Here is a 12,162-nt window from a genome sequence, read left to right as displayed (position 1 = left end):
CATTCAGCATCAATCATTGTCAAACCCAGCCCTGAAATAGGTCTCAAATATAACTTCTCTCCATTTCCACTCTCATTGACTAAGTTCAAGTTCTCTCTGCTGTCACTCGATCCACGGCCCCCGACCGCTGTTTCTGTTTCCAGATTCTCCAAACCCTAGAACATTCTGCATACAAGATAGTGAAAGTATCTTCCGACTGCGAATCTGAGCATGTAAACAGGTAGCTTTAAACATCTCCTGAGCAACTAATGACTCCGGAAGAGGTTCTCACATTTGCCAGGCAGGCAAATCATCGGGAGCTTGATTAAACCAAACATTCCGGAATTCCTTCCAGGAATTCTAATTCAGATGATCTGGCGAGCGGTCTGAGCCTCTGCTTTCTTGGAAGGCCTCTCAGGTGACTCCCATGACCCCCTGAACTGGAATCAGGAGTCTAGAGGATTAAGTCCAAATTGCTCCATAATCTGACTGCCTCCACCTAAAGCTCAGACCTCACCTACAATAACTTCCCCCTCAGCCGCCACCAGGTTCAGTCCAGCCTCGTCAGGATCTCGGACTTACCCTGTGGTGTGGCCCTTTTGTCCCGCCTGCCAGACTCCTCTCCGGCGAGTTAGGATCACTTTCTCGGTTACTCTTCTTACCCCCAAGGCCCTTCCATGCTCCTTTACTCTTGGGCTTCCAAGGCCTTTTACTTAGGTCCACCTGGGAAAACTAAATTTCTCGTGTACCCCCACAGCCACCAGGCCAGGAGACAGCAAAAGTTTTCTTTAATGGCCAAATAGCAAAAGCTTGACCTTTGTTCTCTCAGTTGCGAGTACCCATCTCTGTATGTAAGCTTCTTAAAGCAGCCCTGGGTAATATGTAAACTAATGGGTGTGGCCGTGTCCCAATAAAACTTTATTCACAAAAACAGGAGGCCAACTCTGGCCTTAGCTTGCCAACTTTGCACTAAAGTATTCATCTTTGTTTCCCCAATACCTAAGATACTTCCTGACATAAGTGATATAAATGATGAAGGAAGAGTTGTGAAAAATCAGCCAATAAACTCTGACAAACCGGATGTGGGACCGACATGGACGAAAGCTCTCAAAAGTCAAATATTGTATCGCACACACACGCCCACACACACTCAAAGAAAAGAGGTGGATTCATTTTGATCTAACTCGTTTGCTGGCTCATTCAAGGAAACTGGGAAAAGGGAAGACTATATATCAATATCTATATCTACATCATCTATATATATATAAAACGAAATAAATAATTATGCTGCTAAGCTCATCTGCTCTTCAGCAGGGAAGAAAGTGCAGAGATTATTTTGTTTTTTACAACAGCAAAAGGAAACACTGGTTCCAAGTGCTCCCCGGAAGGGTGTCTGTGGACCACCCGTTTGTTACAAGCCCACACTCCAGGACCACCTCACGGCCCACTGAGTCATCTGGGCTGGGAGCAGGAGGCAGAAGAAGACGAATTCGAATGAACTAATGTTTGGTAAATGACGGACAAAATGTAACAAAGCCAGCAGCCAAAGAGCGAACTTTTTAACACAGATTTCGTTAACTAATCAAATAGGCCTGTTTGCAAGAAAGGGGAGAAACGGTGGAAGGAAGTGATAGATGAGCACAGAGACGCTCAAGAGGAAAAAAAAAACGCGCCTGTATGCAGAAGGAAAGGATAGAAAAAAATATTTAAACCATAAAGTATAGGTTTAAAAAAATTCCAGGCCGGGAGGGGTAAGAATGAAGAGAACGCAAGGAAAATATCGCTCTTCATTACCAGCTGCTTATCCTGAGTTGTAATTAATGTAAATACAATATAAACATCACATCACCTGGAGTTTCTTCGCAGGATGGAGACCTACTGCCATTCAGATTCAGTCCTAATTGCTGATTTCGTTCAACTCAGCAGGAGTTACCTTTAATGTACACACTTGACTAAAATATAGCTTTTGGAAAATAGAGGTTGTGGATACTAGAAACAGAAATCTCATAAAATCTCCAGTTTTCTTCTAATTATATGCTGCTTCCAATGGATTAATTCCAAGGTAAAACTTAAAAACAAAAATAGGAATTATAACTACAAAAAAGAGAGAATGACATTAGCCAATTTTTATACATGTCTATCATGCGAATCTAAAATTTATCTCCCTTTGTTTAGAACCAGTGGCAAAATCGTTTTGAAAAAGGTAAGTCATTCCAATTAAACAGAAGCCTGCCCATTCACTCACTGTGCTCTCAGGGGAATACGCACTTCGAATGCTCAAAGCAAATTCAGCCCCAGCACAACAGAAGTAATTTATCTTTCCTTTTTATCTTGAGTTGTGTAAATTCAAACCACAAGCAAAACAAACGGTTCAAAATAATACACTAAAAATTTCTAAGACTGGTTTGTTTTGCATTGGAAGTACGTGGGTTTTAGTTTTAGTTTTTGGTAATGCACATGCTGATTATAAGTCTGTACTATTTGTTGCCCAGACATATAAGCAGAAATATCTTCCAATACATGGAAACAGTCCATTGACTAAAATGGCAAGTTCCACGCCAGGGGCTCAGAGGGAGGGACTCATGTCACGTCAGGTGTGAGGGGAGACTCAGGGTCCCCATTACCTCTTATCTTACTCTCTTTATAATGTCCCCATTTTGTGATACAATTTTAATAGAATTAAAATTAAAAATTTCCAAGGACATCAATCATTATATCTGTCATCAATTCAGACAGTCACCTGACCTAAGTATGAGGTCTACAGGCTTCAGTTCCACAGACTTACTCATCAAGAGGTGATTGAGCCTCCCAGACTCACAGGTGCTCGTGCGAGAGCTTACAGGTGAGTGTTCTTACTAAAAATATCATAGGTTGCAAGACTATGCCCTTCGATTTATATATTTATATGATGCTGACTCATGTTGAAGAAGAGTAAGACAATCAGATAACAAATCATACAACGAAAATAACAGAAAGATCAAGAAACAAGAAAAAAAAAACTGAGATAAACTCTCATCCTCCTCAATAAAAAAATTCTTTTTCCTTACTGCTGTGTGGCTCTATGCTTGGTAAAGATACGGCTAGTTTATAAATGCTGTGATTATTGTTGAATACTGCGTTGTATGAGGACCAAGTTAGTTGCCACTTGGAATAACATTTAAATGCAGCACAGAATCACTCGTCATTCTTACGATGAACCTGAAACACTAATATCAACAGATTCATTTGCAGAATCAAAACGTAATCACCCTTTCTTGCGTAAGTCGTTACACGAAACGTACACTCAGTCGACTCTGCGGTCTGCTATGACTATCATTACTTTCATAATTATGTACACAAAAACCTCTAACCACGACATAGTCTTTCATTCTGGCATTTCTTTTTTTTCCCCTCATATCATGAGAACTGCATTTAGTAGGCATTTTTTTTTGACAAAGAATTATAAAAGTCATTCATAAAATAGTATCCCAATAGTATAAACCAACAAAATTCAAATAACTCAGGGAAATAACTGGAAAGGTTAACTGTGATTATTTTTTAAATTGTGGGGTTTTTTTTCCCTTTATGCTTCCCTATATTTTCCTCATTTTCTAAAAAAAATAAAAAAATAAAAAAAAAAAGCCTGGGTCTCATTACTGGAAACAGCAACATTATTACATTTTGGTAAAACAGGATGTGAATGTCAATGCTTTTAAAATATTATGGAAAACAATGTGATCTTTGGAAGTGATAAGTTTAGGATCCTTTCAGAAATTATCTAAATTTAGACACAAGGACCTTCTGGAACTACATAACCCAAATCGCCTGAAGATGGGTTTTGCTTTTGTAGCACAACGAATTTTTTTGCAAAAAAAAAAAAAAAAAAAAAAAAAAACAACCCGAAAAACAAACAAACAAACAAACAAACAAACAGACAAACAAAAAATACACACACACACAAAGAACCTTTAACTGAATTGAATTTCAGGAACATAAAGTATCGCTGGTATAAAGTAAAACCATCCAATATATGGCTTTCGAATGCCTAGTGCTATCACGAAGAAAAAAAAATGACTCTCACTGTATTTTTCCACCACTCATATATTTAAACCATTACGGATTTCTGAAATACACACCTACTATCCAAACTTCTTTTGCGAGGTCAAGCCCTCCCAAACAGGACTCAGGGGGCTGGGTTATTTTTGAAGCTTTGTAACTGGCTCGCCCGCACTCCCTCTCAAACGTTCCGAGCTTAATCCCACCAAGTTTCCCAAGTAAAACGGCAATTCTCTCTCAGCGGCATCTGCCAGAAATATACATGCTCACGTAGGCCAAACCCACAGACATCCGCAAAGCTTCCTCCCGCGGCGTGCCTACCGGCTGCCTGCCACTGTGACAATCGCTTTTCATGGATTATTTCATTAATCCTCCCAACAGCTGAAAGGACTGGAAATAATTATACCAACTTTAAAGATAAGAAAATTAGACTCCGAAAAGGGCTCAAGGTCACGCAGCTGAGCAAGTCCACTTTCCTCTTTTCCGTAGTTTATCAAACAGCTACGATGTGCAGCACTGTCCCAGTACAGAAAATTCAGCCCATGCTCCTCGGGGCGCTTACCAAACCCAATGTAACTGCATGTCCTGGCCTTTTCTGCGCTAAACCTGGAGCTCCTCTCTCCAGGTTGCCACGCCATACCACATGTGGGCTGACTCCGCGCCTAGTCCGTTCGCCCGGGCGTGGCTAGGCTGTGGCTGTATGAGATCAGGTGGACTGAGACTTTCAGGAGCACAGATGGAGACCTCCAGGGCCACCAGGGATGGGTATCCCATGGGGACACTCCCCACGTGCTGTCTCCAGCCAGGACAGCACCATGACGCGTCTCTTCTAAGTCCCATTTTGCTCAGTGGCTTCTCACATCCATTAGGAGAAAGTGTCATTGACCAAACACCAACCACTGGCGGAGTGTGTACACCTGGGCGACCTGCCCAACCTTCAGGAACGAAGGAGAGTCTTTTGGGTCAAACTCATGAGAAAATCTTTTCCAAAGAGCTGAATGAGGGATGCTAGACACAGCTACATGAGTTGGGGGGCCACAGTTCCCTGCCGGCTAAGGGAAAGGCCTTGTTCTCCTCCCTAAGGGTTGGCTTCGGGGCTTGTTCCCTTGTCAATATCAGACCAGTTAAAACTCCCTGCGACACACAGCCAAGCTCCCGGGGGTGACAGCCGACGAAAGTCAGCATCGGAAACCCCCCGAGTAGTCCCAAAACACACCAAGTGAGCCCATAGAGTGCACACTCACCGCCTGGGCACAAACATTGAAAGAGAGGCAGGCGACATGCTCAGGGCCAGGAACTAAACCCGCTTCTACTCATTTAAAATTACGACCACACAACTTAACGTCTTCGAGTGATGGGTGGACGCACTGGGCATCTGTAAGAGCAGAGGGCAAAAGCCATGATTCTAGAAAGTACTCGAGGTTTGTCTAGGGTGCTCAGAACTGAAGCCAGACTCAGCTGCACTCAGGGCTATGTGCGAACTGCACGACCTCTCCTGCTAGGAAAGGTATATTTTATCATCTAGTAAGTTTGGGCAAAAAAGGCATGAGCATTCCACTGCTCAAAGCTCTTTCCTTGGATGTCAGAAGAGTCCAAATCTACAAATGGACACTTTCTTCAAGTTTAATGTCATTTTTTTCCCAGGAGATGAAGAGAAAGTGTTTTTTATACATCATTCTCAAAACGCACTGGCAGGATGGGCGCTTTGCCTGCAGGGCCCGGGCATGTTTTCTAAGGCAGTCATGGGAAGGACAACTCAAGATCTGTGCTGGCCGTGCTCCAGCGGCCTCCTTGTCAAGCCGGGATGTCAAACGGTGGGTGACCCGGATGCAGAGGCGTGTGCATCTTAAGAGGTGTAAATGATAACAACTTCCTCGAACTCTCCATTGACTGGTAAATGGCCTACCGAGGGTCACAGAGAAAGGTAACATAGGCCGGAATGGACACTATGGTCCCTTGATCTCTAAAATTGTGTGGAAGAGTCTAGTGAGAAGTTTAGAATATGGTTTCTGCAAACGGCCTGGGTGTGAAACCTGGGTCCACCTTTCATTGGACATCACAGCTATGTCCTGGGCAGTGTATTTATCCACTTCCTGCCTCAATTTCCTTCTCTCCGAAATAGGGAGGTTGAAGATACCTACCTCTCAGGTCATGGGAGGAAAAAGTGAATGAATTCACATCAGAACAGTTTCTGGCGCATGGGGAGGGACCCATAAATGCTCACTGGAAAAAGCAGTAGTCATCCCGTTATTGGCGGCATACTTTATGACACTCATACTGCATTTCATCCTTAGAAGAAATATCACGTAGCATTGGTCCCCTCTGGCAGAGCGGCCCGCGCGTGACCACCCGGATGTCAGGGGAAGCCCGAAAATATCCACAGTGGCAAAACGTAAGTTCTCTCACCTTGCTCCCACAACAAGTTCTTTCTGTCCCGGGTCAAATGTTAACTGCGAGAAATCCACAGCATCCTTCGCTCGGAACTCCCGCAACCAGGGGCCAATTTCTAAACAGGAAAAACAAATAAATAAGAAGATAGAAATGAATGTGTTTCCTCCGGGGAGCATAGCAAGTGCAAACATTACATTTCAGACAGGATTTGAAGGTCCCCCGATGTGACGGTGGAGGGGCCGCTGGGAGTTTCCACCAGGATGTCGCATAATCCACACTGAGAATGTGTAGGGCGCAGAGCTCAGCCACCCAATAAAGAGGGAGCAGGGCATGGACGCTGGGTGGTGATGCGCGAGCCAGATGTGCGTTTTCCTTTCGGCTCTGGGTTGCTCAGAAAACAGCACGGGATTCACAGGATTCATCACAAAGACCTCCAAATGCGGAAGGGACCATCTCCTGTGTGAGCTGACTGGGAAGAGCTGGGTTTCTATTTTGACCCCTTGATTAGACTTGTTAAACACACCCAGTCCTTTCCAGCTGAGAAATCCACAGCTACTTCTAGGCTTCATTTGCATTTTTTTTTTCTAAGGGAGATCAAAAAACAGCCACTCTTTAGAGACAAGTTTTTTACAAGCACTATTAAATCCTAGCAAATGGCCTCCAGCCCAGCGTGAGGATTCATGTGTCATTTTGCAACTTTAATTAGCTCTTCTAACAGCGAAAAAAACATTCAGCGAGTCGCCTGCCATTGTGACCCACGTTATCATTATCCCTGATAATTAACCTTGTTATCTGATTGTCTTTTTTTTTTTTTAACATTTGGAGCAATAACGAGGTGACTACACAGGCCTGTAACAACTGTCAAATCAACAAAGTTATTGGTTTGAGGAAAATATCTGTAGCCCAGGACTAATCTCTTTCAACAAAAGCAGACGCCAAAAAAGATCTAATGTGGAAACACACCCGGTCTCATACCCGTCCCACAGAACCGCCTTCAGAAACGCCTTCGTGATGTGAAAGAGAGGGATTATTTTCAAACAATAGCTTTGCATAATACATGCGGCATGTCTCTACTTTCAATTATTGGGGGAAAAGTGACATACGTACTGAAAGTTCTAATCTGCTTAGAGGGAAACAGAACTGAATTAGTCAGAAACCAGTATTTGGTTTTTTCAAGTCTTAATGTGTACGGTATCGTGAGTCTTTTCAGCATTTTATATGAATTTCTTCATTTCTTAGGCAAGGCGATTGACACAAAATACTTATTCATGGCAAAGTATGTACAAGGCACTGGGGCTATAAAAAGGTTATTAATAAATGGTCCTTCCCGGAGTTTATAATTTAGTTAGGGAACTAGCGCTAATATCTCTTCTTTAAACATGTTTACAGGTGTGTGTAGAGTTAAAAGAAGCATTCATTCACAGAAAGGAGAGGTGACTGGAGGCTTAGATAAGATGAAAGAAAATATCTGTGTTAACTTGTTTCCCATGCATTTGTCTTTCTTTGCATTTAGAAGAATTAAAAGAATGACTAACAGAAACCAGAATGAAGAGACGTATTTTAGGGTTTGGATCCCATACCCAGCAATGAGAAAGTGGTTACGCTACTTCCTGAAACACCCTCAGGTAATAAAAGGAGCCACGTAGAGGGGGAAAACGAATCAACGGTACGAGTTCGTCAAGTTTGCGCGATTTCCTTTATTTAATGTCTAATGAGCTTCCCCATTTAAACTGTATATTTCTATGGTGAACAATAAATCAAAGCTGGATAATCTGCGTATTTTCTTCTATTTTGATTTTGCTGTGTTTTCATCCAAAAGGCTGGCGTATCTCAACTTCGTGTATCACATGGCCTTCTATCTTACTGGGCATCCAGAAGACCTTGGTAGAAAATTCCTGCACCAACCAATGTCTCTGAAAATATGCCTGCATCGATACCTAGCCTTTCAACTTCTCCTATAAAATCAGAATCATGGTGCCCCACCCTCTTTTCTGAGACCAGTCCCTCAACTTGGCTTCAATCCATCCTTTCCCTCATCTTTAATCCCTTCCCTAAATTACCTCCTCTTTTCCTCTAATGTCCTCAATGTTATAAAGTCCCTTCCCTTCTGCCTATAAAAATATGCATACTCCCTTCATTAAAAAAATAAAAAGCCTTTACAAACACAGTCCCATTATACTCTTTTGTTACAACAGTTTCAAACACTCAAACAAAATACACAGTAAACTCCCAAGAAGCACAGTATGCCAAAAAGGGCTGCAGGTCCAGTTTTACATGTAAATTTTACAGGTAAAATTTACAAATTATTTCAGAGATTAGACCAAGAAGTAAAGCTTCTTTTGTCTCTTCAGTTTTATTATGATCTTGATCATCTTAATACGAAGGCTAGAGAAGGACAGTATGAGATTTTAAAAACCCACAGGCCACCTCATTTACAAACATGGCTGAAAATATTCCTAAGGAAATACCTGTATTCGCATATCCCTCTCTCTCTCTCTCTCTCTCTTTTATATGGGATAGGTTTAATCCCGAAACATAAGAATAGTTCAACAAACTCAACATCAGAAAATCTGTGGGTGGAATTTGCCACCACAATAACAGAGCTCAATAGTGGCGTGGAGAATTCATCGATGCTGCTTTCTAAGGTATCAGAACATGAACAGCTACAGATGCATAAGAGCTGGGAGAGCACAGAGTTATGGGGAGGGGAGAGGACCAGGGCAGGCGGCGGTGACCCAGCTCACCGGAGGCCAAAGAAAGATCAGGGAGAATAAGGCGACTGGGGTGGCCACAGAGAACACGGTGAGATCCAGAGATGCCACGTTCAAGAACAATGACTTTTAGTACATGCTAATTTCCCCCAAATCATGGGCACATCTCTTCCTCCTACCCCTTCTTCTACTCTCTCGGAAAGAACCCTATGATGAAATGGGACTTAAATATGGCAGCCAATGTGACTGACCGCTGTTTGAAAGTTAACCAGTAACATAAGGCCTGTACATTTGAGTGGAATACTTTGTAGATAATTTTTTTAATATTCGATATTAATCATCCTAGCTAATCCATTCATTGCACAAACCTGATTGTTGAAATATGGCCTCCAGCAATGACTTTCTATTGCAAAATTTGCTGCCGTGATTCGTATTTGCCTTCTCCTATTACTATATAAGCCCCCGCATGAGCGTTTTGTAAATAGTCTATCAAAGGTGTACTGATTTAATTTTTTTTTTATAAAACCCAGGGTTAGAGCGTCAAGACCAAGCTGACATCTGGGCAAACGCTGAGCCGTGAAACCTCCCAGGCAGAATACAGGTGGCCTTGAGCAGCCCGAGTTCATTCTTTACTCCTTCAAACCACAGTCGACTGAGGGACCGAGAAGTTGGGGCGGCGACACTCCTTGGGGGAACCGGAAACTCATGCCGTAAACTGGGCAACAGGTGAAGCGGGGAGGGCCAGGGGCAGTGGGTGAAGGACCAAGGACAGGCACTGGAGCACGGGTAGCAACAGGAACATGCGGAAACCTACGCGCGAATCGAGGCTTAGTCTTCCCAAACGCCAGGAAAGTGTATTTCGGTTTTATCTGCATCTAATGCTGCACATGGACATGATAACACGCTTATTGGTAAAGCCGCTAACAAAAATAGCTAACGCTCAAAGAACACAGGCCACCTGCTAGGTGCTATTCACACACGTCAGGTCCTGCGTTTCTCACACCGGTCCTCTGATAAGTCTTGCCAAGGTCAAAGGCCAGTGAGATTCAGCTCCTAAGTCTGGAGTTGGTGTTTTTAACCACTGCGCTCTACTTTTAACCCATTTCCCATTTAGGAAAAAAAAAACTGCAGCTCACTGCCAGCTTTAATTTTCCATAAACATGCTGTTTGAGGCTGAAGCAACTCGGACTGGTTTTCAATGCGAAAATAAAATATAAAAGCTGTTCTTGGAGTTATTTCTAAACAGACCTCATCTCTAACCGTAATGTAACAGAAATGTATACGTCAATTGGATCCGTCAGATGAATCGTCAGCTGACGACTGTTTGAGAACGATGCTAAACTAACATTATGCAGAAGAACGCTACGTTTTCTAGGATTTGACATTTTCGGCGACCGAGAGTTACTATATTTTGTCAATGGAAATAGCACTACTAAAAACAGAATGCTATAAATAGAATGACGTCATTTGTTTCCAAAGACTATGGATACACCAGAGTGATGCAAAAATAATGATAAAAGCGAGAGATTTCACGGCACGCTTTGGGGGCGAGGTTAGGACTGTGACCTGCGGTGAGTTTTCCTGCAGCGAACGGGAAACGGGTTAAACCGCAGTAAAACAAAAGCGTGCTTTCCTGCGCAACACATTCTGAAAGGAACAGGAAGAAAGGAAAATCTACGACCTCTTCACTTGGAAAGTGAGTTTATCCTCACCCATATATACTGTTAAATAAAAAACTGACACCCACTCTGGTTTGAAGTACGGGCTAGAGAAAAGTAAAACACGGCAGGACGAGGCTGGAGCTCCTAAAGCCCGTTGCTATGTCAACCTGGAAATACCACATCCGTCGTTTTTACTGTTGTCGTTGTTGTTAATAATGATGATCTACAAGTCAATTAAGATCAACAGGAAAAAGCGCTCGCCATTTCACTAGTTAGATGGTATGATCCAAGGGTCTTCATGTGAGGAAGGAAAGGTCGACGCCCATCACTGATCTGCTTTACTGGAGTGAAGAATATTCTGGAATGAGAAGTGGGGGTGATGCAGAGTACAAGGGGCGGATTTCTAAGCAGTCTAAACCATGCGGCTGGGATGCGGTATTGGGGAGACACTTTTCTGAAGATGGGGGAGCTGGTTCTCAGGAGGGCGGTGCTGGCCGGGCCCGCAGCAGGAGGAGTGCGGGATGTGCACCTGCCTGGGTGTTCTGGAAACTTCCCTGCCCGCACTTAGGAACCATCCTACCTCAGATACCCACTGCTCTTTAAAGTTTGCACACATCTCCCTTCTACGGACTTCATTTTGGGTTCAGCGCGTTACACAAACCATGCGACCAATGTTCCCTAAGCTAAAACCGCAACTGGGGAACAGAGGGCTGGGATTTTTCAAAGCCGCGAGGAGGCCGGCACAGCTGGCCGCTGCCGCTGCTCGCCCTGTCTCTCCAGGCTACCGCATTCCTTCCTTTTCCTTCCGCAGCTGCTTCTCCAACCGTCACTCGGAACACGTCAGGCGCACGTCACACAGTAGGTGGACAGCACCCCCAATTCGTGTTTCACCCCCGCCAATGAGATGATAGATCAGGTTTCAGCTCCCTGGGTCCTGTCTGAAAGTCTGTGATAATAGATTCCCGTCCTGTGGACCAGAAAAGCGTTCTGTGGAAAGTAACCTGGCAGGGGAATGGATCGTAACCCCTACCTGGGCGGTGGTGTGAGTGGTGGCACCCGACTTCTTTAGTGAGAGGTTTCTCTTCGCCTTAAGCAAGCCCTCCCTGCCCACTGTTTGTGTGCATCTAGGTTAATGCACCTTTGAAATACGCACGGCCACCCTCGAGTGAGCACAGGACCCTGCTAGCCATCCCGGAATCGAACCCCTGCCTTGCTCTCTCCCACCTCCATGCCATCTCCCTTACGTTTCCTCCTTACGTCAAATGCATCAGAGAAACCGCAAACTGTCATTTCCGGAGCATCTGAGATCTTACTTTTGGGCAATTGTCGTCTGCTTGGCTCAAATAAAATCTTATAAAGGTTTTCTACAGGTGTGGATGTTCCTT

At 43.7% G+C, this 12,162-nt stretch overlaps 1 protein-coding gene across 1 annotated transcript in view; it reads right to left on the bottom strand.

The window, feature by feature from the left end:
- SEMA5A (semaphorin 5A) overlaps positions 1–12,162 on the bottom strand; it is a 384,915-nt gene that overhangs the window by 207,030 nt on the left and 165,723 nt on the right. Inside the window, exon 4 of the mRNA XM_016164969.2 lies at positions 6,421–6,520. Coding sequence (XP_016020455.2) covers positions 6,421–6,520 — 100 coding nt within the window. The remainder of the gene's footprint in view (positions 1–6,420; positions 6,521–12,162) is intronic.

The sequence above is a fragment of the Rousettus aegyptiacus genome, unplaced genomic scaffold, assembly GCF_014176215.1.
Source record: "Rousettus aegyptiacus isolate mRouAeg1 unplaced genomic scaffold, mRouAeg1.p scaffold_m13_p_8, whole genome shotgun sequence".
Classification (NCBI taxonomy): domain Eukaryota; kingdom Metazoa; phylum Chordata; class Mammalia; order Chiroptera; family Pteropodidae; genus Rousettus; species Rousettus aegyptiacus.
This window is presented reverse-complemented; position numbering and strand designations above follow the sequence as displayed.